This window comes from Strix aluco, chromosome 3, assembly GCF_031877795.1.
Source record: "Strix aluco isolate bStrAlu1 chromosome 3, bStrAlu1.hap1, whole genome shotgun sequence".
NCBI lineage: Eukaryota > Metazoa > Chordata > Aves > Strigiformes > Strigidae > Strix > Strix aluco.
Window position 1 is genome coordinate 64169054 of NC_133933.1, and position 15883 is coordinate 64184936.

General features: G+C 41.2%; 2 protein-coding genes across 3 annotated transcripts in view; one reads left to right on the forward strand and one right to left on the reverse strand.

Moving 5' to 3' along the window:
• Positions 1–681: 681 nt before the first annotated feature.
• DYNLT1 (dynein light chain Tctex-type 1) lies at positions 682–6233 on the reverse strand. The gene is made up of 5 exons (XM_074818872.1): positions 6114–6233; positions 3049–3090; positions 1692–1815; positions 1395–1472; positions 682–1109 (listed from the first exon to the last, which is right to left on the reverse strand). The coding sequence occupies exons 1-5, from the start codon at positions 6138–6140 to the stop codon at positions 1039–1041; spliced, it is 342 nt and encodes a 113-aa protein (XP_074674973.1). The 5' UTR covers positions 6141–6233; the 3' UTR covers positions 682–1038.
• Positions 6234–9431: 3198 nt separating this feature from the next.
• Positions 9432–15883, forward strand: part of SYTL3 (synaptotagmin like 3) — a 37654-nt gene continuing 31202 nt past the window's right edge. For both annotated transcript variants that reach the window (XM_074818873.1, XM_074818874.1), the window contains exons 1-2: positions 9432–9574; positions 14184–14746. In XM_074818873.1, coding sequence (XP_074674974.1) covers positions 14637–14746 — 110 coding nt within the window. In that variant the 5' untranslated portion in view covers positions 9432–9574; positions 14184–14636. The remainder of the gene's footprint in view (positions 9575–14183; positions 14747–15883) is intronic.

Genomic DNA, 15883 nt, shown 5'->3' on the forward strand with positions numbered 1-15883 from the left:
GAGTACTCTCCCATAGCTGCTTTGGAAGTAATTCTTTCAACTTCACTAGCAGGGAGCTACTGCTTACAGAAGCAGCAGTTCACAGAGGTAGTCTGAAATGCATAGCATGCTTCCATTTCTTTAATTAGCTGACAAAGAAAACCTTATCCAAACCTACACCGAAAACTTGTTTTACTTGTTACTCCTCTGCAACTTCACTCTAGAAGGCAGGACACTTATTCACTTTATTTAGTCGCGTTGCCTTGAGGCAGTTTTTTTTCCCCCCTTTCAGAAAGGATCATGTTTCACCAACTATCAGAACTCCTCACACTATCAGCAGAATCAGTGTAGAAGGTAGCAGGTAAGTTCAAGACCTACTGAACACATGTAATTGGCTGCAGTAGTGAATGATTGCTCATGTAGAGCTTGCTGAGCACTTCTAGAATGTGAAAAACTTATCTTTGTTCAATATAGACAGTTATTTCTATTATCATTCCAAGCCCTGAATACCACACAATCAGAATAAACAGATCCCAAAAATGCAGCCAAGTTACTTTCTGATAATCATCTCATTCTGTAGCAACCAACTCTGGCAAAATTATAGAAGTGCTTTGTATTCAGCTACCTTGAAGACAATTAAAAGAATTGGAACTTTTTTTTTAACAACAAAAAGAGTTAAGTTTAAATGAGTCACACCAATGGTTATGAATTCAAATAATTTAATGCTAACCAAGAGTACAAAGTGTGAAAGTCAGTGTCTCATTTATATTGGTCTTAAAAAAGAAATCTAGAGAAAGTGTTTACACTGCAGCAGATTTCAGTATTAGCACCTTGAAGAGAAGTTCTTGAAGTGTTAAGACAGTATGGCAACACTGGTCCGATACTAAGTACAAACATAAACCATGTAACAGCATGTTTTCACATTTCTAAGTTTGAAAAAAAAAAAGTGACTTAAAAAGTACATTAAAACCAGAAGTTGTTCAGTGTATTCACAGTTTTGAGTAGAGATGGAATCAAGTGCTGGATTAGAAAAGAGAAGGATGATTGATTTCAAGGCAATTATATTGCAAGTCCAAAGGCACTGACAATACAGTACATAGTCTTATTCTCCCATCTCACAGTGCAGGTTCCTACAAATACAAAAAAGGGTTTCAGAGACAGAGAAAAGTTACAGTGATTAAATGCATGCCCTTATATGCATGTTTGTAACTGTTTACATGAAGAATCTTAAGAATGAAGCTTTCACAACAGCTAAGCATTTCATATATAGCAGAGAGATTCATCAGAGCCAAATGGAAAAAATACCAAACTGCATGCTATTACTCCAAAACTCTAGCACCTGGAAGAAAAAAGTGTACTGCCTAGCCTTAGCATTAAAGTTGCAAGCTGAAAAATCCAACAGTTGTGTTCCTTACCATCACTGGAGTTGTCCCAGAAGCAAGAGCTTGCTGTATGTAGCCCAGCACCATTCTTTTGCATAATCACACAGGTCACTGTTAGTCAGTAGAGAAGCTTTTATTAATTTATCACTAACATTAATTACCATTTAGCTACATTTTTGCTTAGCACAGTACATACATACACACATATGCATACATACAAGCTTATGAGTAGTTTACAGACATGACTCTTGCTAAGATCTTCCCCCACCCCCTACCCATCAGTGCACTTGACTGTACCAGCTTTAACAGAAAAGAGAAAGTTGAGCTCACCAATGTACTTGAAAGGCTTCCCCAGCTTTGTGAGTTGGCTCAGTGTTTGTTCCACCACACTTGTTGTCCACTGGTTCACTTTGCTGTGCTGGTAGGCATTGCCACCTATCGCACTTTCTATGGCCTATTGGCGACAAACACATGAAGGAAGCTGCACCATTACCAGTCTACCAGGCACCCATTAAGCCATTCCAACATGGAGCTCTAAAGATGACACTCCATACCTACAGAAAAAAATCCTAAATACTGCTTGTCCATACCAATTGGTGAAAGTGTTTTCAATTATTAAAAAACCCTGCAGGTCAGAGTTTGAGTCAGGCATAGGGGAAATCATTATAGGTTCCACCTTCTCTTCATTTTGTAATATTTTGATTATTTGTAACTCCTATCCCAATGTCCCCAAGCCAGAGTTATGAAAAGGGTCTTGCATTTAAGCAGTCCTGAAGAGATTGAAAAAATACAGACAACAATGCCTTATTCACACATATTCTTCTATGGAAATGAACTTCACATTTTTCAGCAGAATCGTTTTTGGGAAACAAAACCCCAAATCAAAACAAAAGACCCATAGTTGCTGGTTACTAATACAGCAGAAGCTTTCAGCCAAATAATTCATTTTACTTATGAGGGTTGTTTCCCCTTTAAGATACAAATAAAAGGGCTTTAAAGCCGCATGTTTTTCATTGATACATTTTTTTCCTCACATAAATTATTTAAAAAATAACCACAAAATTATTTCAGATTCAGAAAAGATATGAGCATGTATTAAAGCATGTGTATTCAATTTACAGAGTCTGACCAAAGCAGTTGTTTTGCAACAAGAAAAAGATTGCACTAGTGTGCTCTACGAAAGGAATTCTGGATGCAAAAAAAAAAAATTCCTCTGGAAATTTTCTTGACAGGAAATTCATGTTTCTTAGCAACAGTAATAGCTCAATCATTTCAAACAAACAAGAACTCCTTCTGGAGGAAAAGCATCACAAAAGAACACACTGACATGCATATGCAGACAGCCTATAAAAAACCCCACCCTCTACGTTACCAAAACATAAAATCTATCTCTACAGGGTTTAACATAAAATATTACCCTAGAAATTCTAACAGGGATACACTGCAACCAGAGAGGAGCATATGAAATTATTTTAATTATCTCTCAGATTTGTAATACATATCACAGCTAAAGCTAGGTATCATTTCCACTTGAAGTATATACATTGGTTAAATCAACAATTATCTATACTTTGAAAGCAACCTATTTAGAAATCTATTACATATCAGTTATCAGATTTTCTTGAATACCTTTCAGCACACAGCATACTACACTTCTACACCACCAAAATGAAAATGTTAAGTTTACCTCTTTAATGATGCCACTGACTTCATCAACAACAAAGGAAGTCTACAAGAAAGTAGAATTTTAAACAATCAGTGGACACATTCTTCTGCTTACAGAGTTTCAGCTTTGTTAAGAACATGCACTAGAAGCTTAATTTATGCTTGTCAGATTTCTTGCAAGTCAGAAGATACCGAGTCTTCCTTTATTTGCTCATATGTCCTCTGGCTTCCTGAACCCAGTCAAGTTAACATTCTTAGCAAAGTAATGGAAAGTAACAGATGAACTAATACTGGCTAGCCTTTTGAGTCAAAGTTTTCAAATTTTAAATTGAAAGTATTTTAAAACAATATCTATAGCACTTCTGTACACATATATTCTCATTCTACAATAAGCATTAATGTCTACAATTCACAGTGGGCTTGCAGAGATAACCTGAGTGTGCAGACACAGCTTACAGTTAAATGAAACTGACATCTCCAGGGCACTGATGCAGACAAAACATCAATTCACAACTCAAGGAAAAGCTGTCATGACAATCTCAGCAGGGGATAAGAAGAGAACTGCCCCTTGGAAACCAAATGGGAAATCTAGCTTGCTGGACTACCCACCACCTTCAGCCTTCTCTCAGGCTCTGGGAAGTAGAGAGTAAGGATGTGGAATCGGGACAAAGATGACCCTAACATTTTACTAATCTTGAAACTGCTACCTGTTTACTTGTATGGTTGGTATGCTTTCCTGTTTTAGTCCCTCCAGTATTGCTGCCGCCCATGTAAGGTGGTTAAACCAAGTCGCCACCACTGCGGGGGGCAGCCCAACACACCCCCGCAGCCGTTCAAACGGCCAGGGAGCTCTAACAGGCAGGATCCCTCACGGCCAGGGACCGAGTTTTTACTACTGGTAACTCACAGCCTCACCTCACAAACCAGAAGAAACGAATCAGACAAAAGAAATGCTCATAACAGCAAGCTAATTAACTTCAGAAGGCCGAATAAGGATTTCAGAATGAACCTAATCAAGCATATGTTGGCTGAGTTTTCACTGGGAGGTCTGTCAGCTTCTCCAGCTGCTGAACGTGTTTAACAGTGTAATTCAGGTGTGCAGGCAGGACGCAGTTACACCTGCTCAGGAGAATTTCAACAGTATATTCATAAACCTTTGGTCAGAAGGTGAACAGTCTAACAGGCTTCAATGACAAGTGACATTCACAAAGATATGAGCAGCTGAGTGATCTTGGTGACAGAAGCAACAGCACGCCCCAGGAGACACGCAGGCAAAGCCTTTTCTATAACTATTCGGAGGCACCAACTTGCTCGCACACTTCAACATTTTTAAAAGCTTTTATGTGCTGTGGCAAACTGGTTTTTATTTTCAGCTTCTTGACTTTGATTTAATTTTAATATGCCTCATTTGTTTTCATGATACTAAATTTTATGGGTGCTTACATTCTAAGGTGCACCAGTTTATTTAACCAAATAAGAGCTACAATTATTGAAATACTCTTTCCCATAGAGCCTAAGTTAAGAATCTGCATGCCAGACATGCTGGCAGACATGAAGCATGCTGTCAGGCAAGATGATAAACCATATACACTTTTTTTCTTCACAAAGTCTAGAACTCTGCTCAGAAATGCCTTTGAGTAAGTGCAAACGTGGTTCACCAAAGTAAACTGAATTAAATTCAGCCCAAGTCCTCAAAGGTATTTAGGTATCTAATTTGTACTGAAACAAGTGGGAAAGAGCCATAGATTTGAGAATTTGGTTTTAGAGTTGCTGTTACTTCTTGACCTCCTTCTTTTCTGGGATGAGAGTGTATATGGGTTTAGATGCATGACAAAACAGAACACAAAGTTCTGATTATTCAGCTTTGTGATTTATGTGCCGTAACTGAGCTGTCAAATAACACAACACTACTAGTCCATCTTTTAATAAGATTATATAAACACCTTGTGTATTAAAAATAAAGGGAAAAAAAATCAGAAGCTTTATGATTTCCCTGCGCTAGCCCTCTGGCTCAAGGAAAGCCGATGTGATGTTTCTGATACCTTGTTTAAAAGGGGTGCTTCCAGGCAACAAATGCAAACTGCAAAACAGTATTATTTTTTAGTAACTCTGAAGACATTTTTGAAACCAGTTATAAGAATGATGTTCAAGAATGTTAATTATATATATATTTTTTAAATATCTGTAACTGTATAACACGGGCCAGGCCCAATAACGAGGACAAGGCTTTTATAATAGCACAAGCCTGACACACCTTCATTCCTACCACTGCTTTGCTATTGTCTAACCAAGTCACAATGCAGCTGTTTAAGAACAATGCAGCAAATTGTCACAGCTCGGAAAAACTGTCCCTCTGCAAGTGCAACACTTGCTGGGCAGTCATTTAGCATGATAAAGACCCTTGATTTATCCGACTTTGCATCTTCATTAATGGGGTATAATGTCTCATTAGCGTGCCTGTAACATGGAGTCTACCTACCTGAACTCGTCTTTCCGCACAAAAATAGCTTATTCGAGTCTTCCACTGATCTAAACGGTACCAGTAAACCTTCTACCACAGCACCCGGCTTCATCCTGCCGGTGAAGCCAGAAGCCACGATACCCCTCGCGAGCGTTTTCTCCAAGTGATCTGCAGCGGCAGCTTTCGGGAGAGAAACCGGCATGGGTGGGCGCCAAAGGAGAGGCGCCCAGCGAGCACCCGAAACGCAGACGAGGGGCTGGCCCACCGGCCCGGCCGGGAACCAGATCTGCGCACACCTCCGCAGGGCCGGCGAGCTCCCGGGACGGCTCCGGCCCGCCCGGGGGGCGGTGGGCGGGCAGCCCCGCGCGGCCGGGCGGTAGGAACAAAGGCTGGGCCTGTCTCTTGCCGTTGCCCGGGACGCGCGGCTCGGAGACACCCGCCAACGCCCGGCGTCCCCCCGAGGCAGGGCGGCAGGGGGCTCCCAATGGCCCCGCGCTCGCCCAGGGGAGACCGGGGCGGACAGGTACCGCCTTCGACCCTCCGCCAGCCCGCAACCTCCCGACAGAGGAAGCCCGGGGGCAGCCCCGAAGCTGCCCTCCTCCCGCCCCCCCGGCCCGATCCGTTACCTCCTCCCCCGACTGGAAGTCGTCCATCTTCCCGGTGGAGCCCCTCACACCGCAACCGACACCCCGGCACCGGCACCACCCCACGCGCCGGCCGCTGCTCACAGTGCGCCTGCGCCTCTGGCCCCGCACCCCCGCCCGCGCCGGGCTGCGGCGCTTGCGCAGCGCTGCCCGCGGGAGGCGGCGCCCGACCACCGGGGCCGCTCGGCGCTCTACGCCTGCGCGCCGCGCGCGCCTCTGCCTCGGTTCCGTACAGCCGGGCGCTCCCCTGCCCGGCCCGTTGGCAGTGCGCATGCGCACTCCTGCCCCGCTGCCCCCACCCCGCCGGTCTCTTTACGCCTGCGCAGTGCGCTCTGCGCGTCTCGGGTGCGTAGCAACGGGGAGCGCCGCTGTCGCTGCGTCAACCGCCGCTAGGGGGCGCGGCCTGCCCAGCGCCCTCCAAGATGGCGCGGTTTCCATAGCGACAGCGCGGGGGAGGCCTGGCCGGAACCCTGTCGGGGAGATGCTGCTCGGTGGGGTGCTGGGACCGCCATCGCCTTGTCAAACGCCCCAAAGCTAGGGTCTGAGATAGAGAAGGCTGCTTGTTGCGGTTGTGTTTTTCATCCAGACAGCTTGCCGTTTGTGTTCAGCGGGCACACCTGGAGAGAGATGGGTCCCAGAGGCCCTTCCCTGGGACCCATCTTGTTTCTGGAAACTGAGCTTGAAAAGAAGGCCTGAGCATGTCATGTTGTCACCGAAATCGGGAATAAACCTCTTAACACCAATGTAGCATTAAGAAGCAGGCATTCTCTTTATTGCAGTGCCGGATGCACTCCACCTTATGTGCATACGGAAAGACAAAGGCACACTCATTATATACATTTAAAAAATGAATATTTATATAATTCCCGAGAAGTACTCATTTCTGGGGAATCTAATGCATATGTTAAATACCTGCCTATTTCCAGGAAATCTAATGTATACATTGTGAGACTGCATCAACACACGCAGGCTTGCTTATCTTGACAGTACAAAGCGTACTGAATCGGGGAAGGGTCGCTCTTCGGGTGTAGGCTTGCTTATCTTGTCGGTACAGAGCTTATACAAAGGGGCCTATTATTGATATATTATTGTTTAAGTTTTTGGTATCAATGTATGCCTGGGAACTGAAAAACAAAATGGAAAAACATGAAGAATATCTGAATTCTTACAGTTTAAGCAGATCCTGTTATTTTTAGCAGCCAGAATCAGAATCTGGACAATGAAATTGAAAGGGCACGCTTTCCGCAGTTTATGGATTTTGTGTGGTGTGTGGTGTTTACAGGTTGCCCTAATTACTGATGATGCCAACCTCTGAGAGCTGCTCTAGACAGTGAAAGATGCTGTTCAGGTTCAGAGTGGCCTGGATGAACTGGAGAAATAGTCTGAACAAAGGAGAAAGTAACTTACTGGGGGCAATACAGAGGCCTATACTGAGCCAGGAATAACCAGCTCTATGAATGCAGACAGAGCAGGACCAACTCACTTGGTAGCTGTTACATAGACAAGAGAGTAGGGGGGTGTATTAGGTACAATTTACCTCAGTCTGTCACATGATGCTGCTGTTAAAAAAAGGAGATGCTGTATTGTGACATGTAAATGGACATACAGCTTGCAGGACGCAGGAAACACCATGTCTGTTGTACTCTGTGCAATAAGGCCTCACAGGGAATACTGTGTCCAGGTTTAGATGTTGTGTGTCAAGAAGGTCGTGAGTGAGTTACAGCCTCAGGGCCTGAGTGCGCTGACAGGCCTCAGCTGCCCTGAACAGCCTCAGCTGTGGCCTCCACCCCTGCGCCCTCTGCTCCAGGCCTGTCCCAGGCCTTGGCCCTTCATTTTGACCTTGTCTCCAGTCAAATGTCTGGCCCTGCCTCCTGTTTCTCCTGAAGAAGACCCCAACCGGTCAGCTTGCTTTGGGATTGTGTGGGCACCCTGTGGGTAGCACATGCTTTGCCTGCCCCACTGGGATGTGGTGGGACTGTGGCTGGCTGATGAGCTTGCCCTTGACCCCTCTCCACTGAGCCCTGCACTCACTGCTCCCTCTAGGCAGAAAGCAGAGGCAAAAAAGTGAGGCCTATGGGAAGGCTGAACAAGTGGTTCTTATTTAGACAAAAGAATAAAAGTCTGTAACTTAATTACATTCTTAGTGCGTATAAAATACTGCAGTAATTTTCCACATCCAGATGTGAGAGGGAAAAATACAATGAGATAAAAGTGTGACAACTAAGTCTTTGGTTAAACATAAGGGAAAGCTGGCAGTAAGGCTAACGTTCCTCAGCCTGGCTTTGTGATACTACAGATCTGTCACCGTGGGTAGTTACAATCATCAGGTTATTTCTGGTCTTTCATTTAGTTGAAGTTTTGCCTGAAATGAAGGCTCAGATCACCCAAATATTCTTTGTTGGGCTTAGCTCTGTGACCTACTAACAGTTGCTTTCTCTTCAGTGATACAGCTGAAGAGGGTGATTAAATGTGTCATACACAGGTGTTTGAACCTATTTAACTTAATGAGGTTATAAAATTGCAGGCTGATTAATTTTGCCATGTGAATAGAATTGCAGTGCTTTGTTGAATTTTAACTAAAAAGATTTCTTGAAACACCTGAAACACTAGAAGAGCTTCTGCACCATACATACAGTTTATCTGGTAGAGCCAGGAACAAAAAGAAGATTGACCTACAAGAAAAGCCTTCTTTTCCAAACTTTGAAATAATTTAGATGTAACGTTGATCTTCATTACTTACACTTGGTTCTGTAGTAGACTGAAGTGGGGTATCCAATCCAAATAATATTTTAACTTTTTATTGCTATCTGAGATCAGATTTCTAGGTAAAATAATTTTCTTCTTTGCACAGATACATAAAAAATAAATACTTTTGAACTTTTATGTATGCTAATTGCTTTGTCATTCAGACCTGAATAGAAAACTATTTTGTTTCCAGGAAATAACCACTTACCGTACAAGCGGAGTTTTCTGTGCAAGTCCTGGTGACATTGAGGTCAGTTGTATTTTCATATCTATAGTATTAGAAAAAGAAATTATGTAGCACTCAAAGCCACTTCTCTTCCTGTGACTGGCTTGAAGACTGAGCATGTTTTGATGATGTTGGTCAGCTTTTATAGTCTCTTATGCTGAGTCTTTTTTTTAATGTTAGAAAAATTAAGAACTTCTCTTTGATTCCTGTTGCTGTTGCTGGTAACAAAACCACAGACTTGGCAAAAGCTGTTGTAATGCTATTGCTCTTCTTTGAGTGCATTTGCTTTTAGCTGTTTTGGGGATGCTCCTCTGTGCATATGTCAGTCTAATTTTGGTGCCCAAAGGAAGGAAAGGGGGTGGAGAACAACCACCGGTTTTCTTTAAGGAAAGATAAATAAGCAATAAGAGTGCTACTCATCTCTTAAAAGCAGTTTACTTCCACACATCTTTCTTTGATGGCTGCTGTAAAGGTAAGGACATCTTTTTAATGTGTTCCATATGACTTTGCACAGAGGGGTGCATTTTTACTTACTGGAATGCTGGTATTTTAGACAGCAAAGATTTCATGGAAAGACAACTGAAAACTTAAAAAGTTCGTTTTTTTTTTTTACTTGAAGTGCTGAGGTGAGATGCTATTAAAATCACAACACATAACTGATAAAACATTATCAAAGAACTTATAAATAATTTGCATGTGTGTATCCAAGGATATGAAAATTAAACTGTTGCAGCCAGGTAGTATAAAATTACACTTGTAATTTTCTTAACTAAGAATAAACTTATGTGATTGGCATCTACAGAGTAGAAAAATACCCATAAATTCCAGGAGCTTTTGTGATCATTTTTACTGTGAACCTCCTTAATCTGTGTCTTAGCTACTGATGTATTACATCCATCTTCTGAGTTAGTGGTAAAGTAATCCAATTATCTCAAGTCAATGAAAGCTGTGCCTTTAGAAAAATCAGTTTATTTATACTTATTTAACTGTCATTATTTTGCTAATGCTTAAAGATCTGAAAGGAGATCAATAAGACATTACATGCAAAATTGCTTTGAGAAAAAGTAGCTTGCTAAGTCAGGCATTTCTAAGTTCAAAAACTTTAAAAAAAGCTACCTTTTCCAAACTTAATCTTGTCTTTGGTAGGCCTTTTGATTGATGTTCAGTTATATAACTACATACTATTCTAGCCTGATATAAATGAAAAAGCCTGTGGTCTTCTGAGCTTGCACTGTGTGCGTGCATACCTTTCTCTCCTCAGATGTGACCATGTTGGTCATTCCATCTTCTTTACGATGGCTTTGAGACTTCACATGATAGTTTCAGAAAGCTACTGATCCACCTGCAAAAGGCCTGACTCTGGGTTATCTTAAATACATACTTTAAAATAATGCTTAAACAAAACATTTTATGTGAGCTTTGTGCTGCAAAGGGAGAAGTGTCATGGTATTTACTAAAGAGGTTGTTGTTGCTTTTGGTTTTACATAGAAGGTGCTTGGCTTTGAGGTTAGCTGACCACATAAAACAGCTAGCTAGCTGGGTGCAGTGGGTAAACATGAAAGGAGGGTATCTGTGAAGGTTTTAAGATTGCTTTTTCCTGTCAAGGAGGATCATTACTGAAAACACCAGTTTTTATTACTGCCAAAAAACTAATCTAATGCAGACAGCTTTGGTGTTAGAAAAGCTCTTATTCTACAGTGGTAGAGAGCTTTTCAGTCCAGTTTGAACACCTCTGTGAAATGTAATCGTGTCTATTGTGGGGCACGAGGATTATCTCCCATTTGGGGGGATATAATACTTTATTCTTAAGATAGATTTTGAGTTATCTTTGAATGTGCAGGAAAAATTGACAGAACACAATGATTGCCTGTGCTTAAATCTTCATAGAATCATAGAATGTTTTGGGTTGGAAGGGACCTTAAAGACCATCTAGTTCCAACCTGGCCTTGAACACTTCCAGGGAGGGGGCAGCCACAGCTTCTCTGGGCAAACTGTTCCAGTGTCTCACCACCCTCACAGTAAGAACAACTTCCTTACATCTAATCTAAATCTACCCTCTTTCAGTTTAAAGCCATTACCCCTTGTCCTATCACTACAGGCCCTTGTAAAAAGTCCCTCTCTGGTTTTCCTGTAGGCCCCCTTTAAGTACTGGAAGGCTGCTATAAGGTCTCCCCAGAGCCTTCTTTTCTCCAGACTGAACAACCCCAACTCAGCCTGTCCTCACAGGAGAGGTGCTTCAGCCCCCTGATCATCTTTGTGGCCTCCTCTGGATCTGCTTGAGCAGGTCCATGAGCTTCTTATGTTGGGGGCCCCAGAGCTAAACACAGCACTGCAGGTGGGGTCTCCTGAGAGCGGAGTAGAGGGAGAGAACCACCTCCCCTGACCTGCTGGCCACACTTCTCTTGATGCAGCCCAGGATATGGTTGGCTTTCTGGGCTGTGAGTGCACATTGCTGGCTCATATTTTTTCCTTCCACTATGACTCTCAGGTCCTTCTCAGGGCTGCTCTCAATCCAGTCTTTGCCCAGCCTGTATTTGTGTTTTAATTATGAAGATTAAAAAACCCCAAACAACCGTAGGAATGTCCAGGTGCAATATTGATAGAGCTGCTGGCTACATGGTGGATTTTAAGCTTTATTCTGTGCAGCATGTAATGATCTTGCCCAGTGGTGAGAGAGTCATGGAAGCTTTTTATCTCTCTGCATGTTGCAGATATGGTAGGACATAGGGCCCCTGGCGCTCCACTCTGCAGTAAGTTTGTTCTGTTGTTTGGTGCCAGAAGATGATGCTAGTCTTTCCATCCTAGCCCTTGTGGCAGTCTACTGCTGGCATTAGATTCAGTGCTTATGATTTATCCCTGTGAATAGGATATGAAGTGTAGCAATAGATCAACTGTTTTGGGTGATGGTGTTTGCTGTATCACTGACGTGCTGAGGCCGAATGCCCTTCTCAAGAATCCTGCCCTGGCTAGGGCAGAACCTATGTCTTCCAGGGGGGTATAGCTGCAAGCAAGACAAAGTGGAAACAAGGGGAGAATCGAAGCTATTCCCTCCCTCACACCACTTAAGTTTGTGCAAGTTGAAGAGATGAAACCATGATCTTTTAAAAAATTTGTATGCATCTCTAAATAAGATGCTTTTTGCCCCAAATGTTTTTGATACACTAAGATGTCATCTGAAATCCAGTTCCCAAACCAGGCTTGAAATATGGAAAACTTTGTGCCTTTCTGTGAAGAAGGGAGGTAGTCCTTTTTTAAAGAATTTGAAGGAGATACCAAATAGCAACTATTTCTGTGCTTGCTTAACTGCAGATGTTGCTCTTAGTAGCTGTTCTACAGTGACATGTTCTTAATAGCTCTATAAGACATTTATATGTTTTCTTTAAGATCACTAGAGCGGTTTTATTGGATCCACCTAATAATGACTATCATGAATTTTCTAGCTTTTACTGGTGCTTCAGCAGAATTTTCTGATGATGTTGTAGATATGCTAGCCTTTGGAACTCCTAGGAGTTTACAGAAAGCGTAACTTATGCTGTAATGGGTGTTTTGGTGTCCTGTACAGTGCAGAGGTCCCTAAGTTTGTACTGACTGCTCATTCAGATTGTATTGACTTAAATGGAGTTGAAGGCTCTAAACATGCTCATCAATCCTGGGAGGTATTCTTGAAGTAAAGGATGAAAGCAGGTGAAAGATGCAGGGGCCTTTGAAAATGACATATATTGTGTTAAAAAATTGTTCAGCCTTTTGAGGTTTCAACTGAGTAATTTCCTGTGAAATTGCAGTTGGTAAGGAAATAAAATATGATTATGCCTATCTCTGTCTCTCTTGTTTCCACAGGAAACCAATCTTTTTTTTTTTTCTTTGTTAACACTGCCTCTGTGAAATGCTTTGTCCTTTTGGTGTCTGCTGAAGGTTTCACGTAAAAATATAAAAGAATGGAATGTATACTGTTTATAAACACAAATTATCACCTCCTGCTTTTTTGTGGGAAATTAAGTTAATTGGGACAAGCTGTATGTAAAGTAATTCCCTGCACCAACAGAAATACATTGTCACTATATATCTGAAGTTTTGGTGTTTTTTTTTTTTTTTAAACTTAAAACTTGCAGTATTTTAAAATAATGATCCAGTAATGCAGATAGTTGGTCAGATTCTCAGCTGAGGTCCATGAGTGAAGCATCAGTAACTGCTTTGGGAAAGCCTTACCCTTCTGTCCTAGAGCCTGACTGTATGTATTTAGTTCAGATTAAGTTTGAAACACTTAAGCAGTTTTCATATATGCGTCTTTAATAGTTGGTGTACCATAAGTGGAACTCTCTTACATTTCTTATAACACATGCTAGAGTAGTATTAAAACTGAATATGGTGTGTAAGCTGAATTAGACTGAATAATGATTTTATTTCTCTACTTTGCTGCAAAGTCCATTAAAATTATTTTCTATTTTAGCTGGAGTTTTACAAAAGTGAAGGTCACAATATATCCAAAATACAGTTGTGATTCTGCTTTAATTTTATACTTCTCATATATTTGTACATTAACATCATCAGTTTGGGGACAAAATTGTTAGTGCATTGAACTGGCAATAAACTGTATCTTAACTAGTGTTTGTGTGTATTAACAAAGGTAATAGCATTATTGGGTATTAAACTGTTTATCTAGACTTAACAGACATAGGTAATAGATAGAAGTGACTTGTAGAGGGTGTCTTTCCCTCATTCCTCTTAGGCTTGTGATGTTTTGTCTTTTCTGTAAAATGAGATTAGAAAGGGACATTTTTTTCTCAAACAGTATGACTTTTCCAGTCATGGGGCCTGTAGGCCTGTATTCAAAACTAACTTAAGCTTCTTTTATTGGTTGATTTATGTTGACTGTACAAAAAATGTGAAGGTACGTGGCTACGTGTTAATGGAAAATATGGTGAGACTGTTTGAAGAACAGGAATGTCTTAAAAACCTCTCCTGTATCTGAATTAGTGCCTGAAAGGTCTGAGTATAGCAAAATATGGTCTTCACATACTATTTGCAATGTCTTGAAAAGGAGAGGAGAAGAGATAATAACATGTATTCTTTTTTTTCCCTAGACCCAGAAATCCCAAATCTACAACACCAAATAAAAAAAAACATTCCCCCCACTCCTTTACACCATTTCTTGGTGAATTGTCCCTCCATCTGGTGACAGTTAAAGACCTCTCTGGGACCTTGCTGCAAGCTCTCATCTCTTTTGGAACCACTCACAGCAGAACAAGAAGAAAGAAAAGAACAAGAAGTTCTTTCATGTGAAAAAGACTGCTGTGATCTTGTTAACTGTTCATATTCCCTGGGTGGCAGAGACACTTAAATGATGACTTGTGTGAAGACAGACACGGTTATTTTTCTTTTTAAGGGTATGACACAGTGAAACGTATCACCAATCAAGTAAGAGCGCAGGCACTTAACACTCAAACCACATTATACTCTGTAAAGTAGTGTCCATCGCTCTGGATGTAGTAAAACCATAGGACAGGAGTCTACAAAATAAGTGAAGTTTGGGGAAAATGGCTTGTGAATTTAATCTAAACTTCCTTAAGGAATTGGAACAAGAGGCTGTTCTGGAAGTCCTGCACCGTGACCAGATGGTGAGAAAAACAGAGGAGGAAAGAATAAGGTATCTGCCATTCCCCTATTCCTGTATTTCTGTTCCTTTCTTTCTCAGAATTACTCTTCTTCCTCTTTGCTGGCCTTCCAGATGTATTCCTTGTTTTTTACTTCTTGTTAGCTAGTGCCTTTTTATTCTTTGGGAAAATTAAGGGTTAGCCAGATCCTCTTGGATTTACTGTCCTATTGACTAATCTACAGTACAGATGAGCAAATACTGTTCAATGAATAATTTGCTTGATGGATTTTACTTCTAGCCTTCATAGAAAGCTCAGCTGCTGCCTGTATTTTTTCTGTGAAGGCTTTATGGCATTCTCATCATGTTCCTATGTATGCCTATAGAGTCCTGGTAATGCAGAACATGTTCAGATCTTTGACTGGCTTGTATAACTTCTGTTGTGCAAAGACTGGAGTTAAGAATCATTGGATACCTGCTCATTGTGCTGAATCCATCACTGTCCCTTCTCACATGTGACAGGTAGCAAATGCACCACACTGTCTTGGAGGTTATTACTAGTGTCAGTAAGTGTCATTGGTTAGGAAAAGGATTATGTTTAATTATTTCACACTGTGCAAGTATCTCAGTTGTGAAGGATAAGGGATAATCCTCTAGCATTTTATTTGCTTTATATCCTTGATATATAGCAAATTTATCCAAAATAGGATTTCCTTGTAGTTTGTACCCTGTTTTGTCACATTTCATCCCCATGTAAAACAGGGTATTTGTGTTGCTAAATTAGAATTTTTTAGTCTCTTACATGTAGAAACTTAAACTTTGTTTACAGCAAATATTTATGTTACCGGACATATTAAATGACTGTGAAAAGTAAGTAAAGGGTCATAGAAGAAGTTTGAATTGCTTAGAAAATCCCTTTCAACTGTTGATGATGTTGCTAACAATTAAAAACATAGATCTTGATTATTGGTAAGTGTAATAGAAGCAAAGTTAAATGAAAGGGAGAGGTTTTGATATTTTGGTCTGATGTGGTTTTTATTTAACTTTCAGATGATGCATTTGGTATGATTATTTTTATTTGGTAGAAGATTTGATTCTTGGATAAATATGATAAAAACCATCATTACATGAAAGGGAGCACCATTTAGCCGCAGGTTTTTTTATGTGAATACATAATCACGTGCACCATTT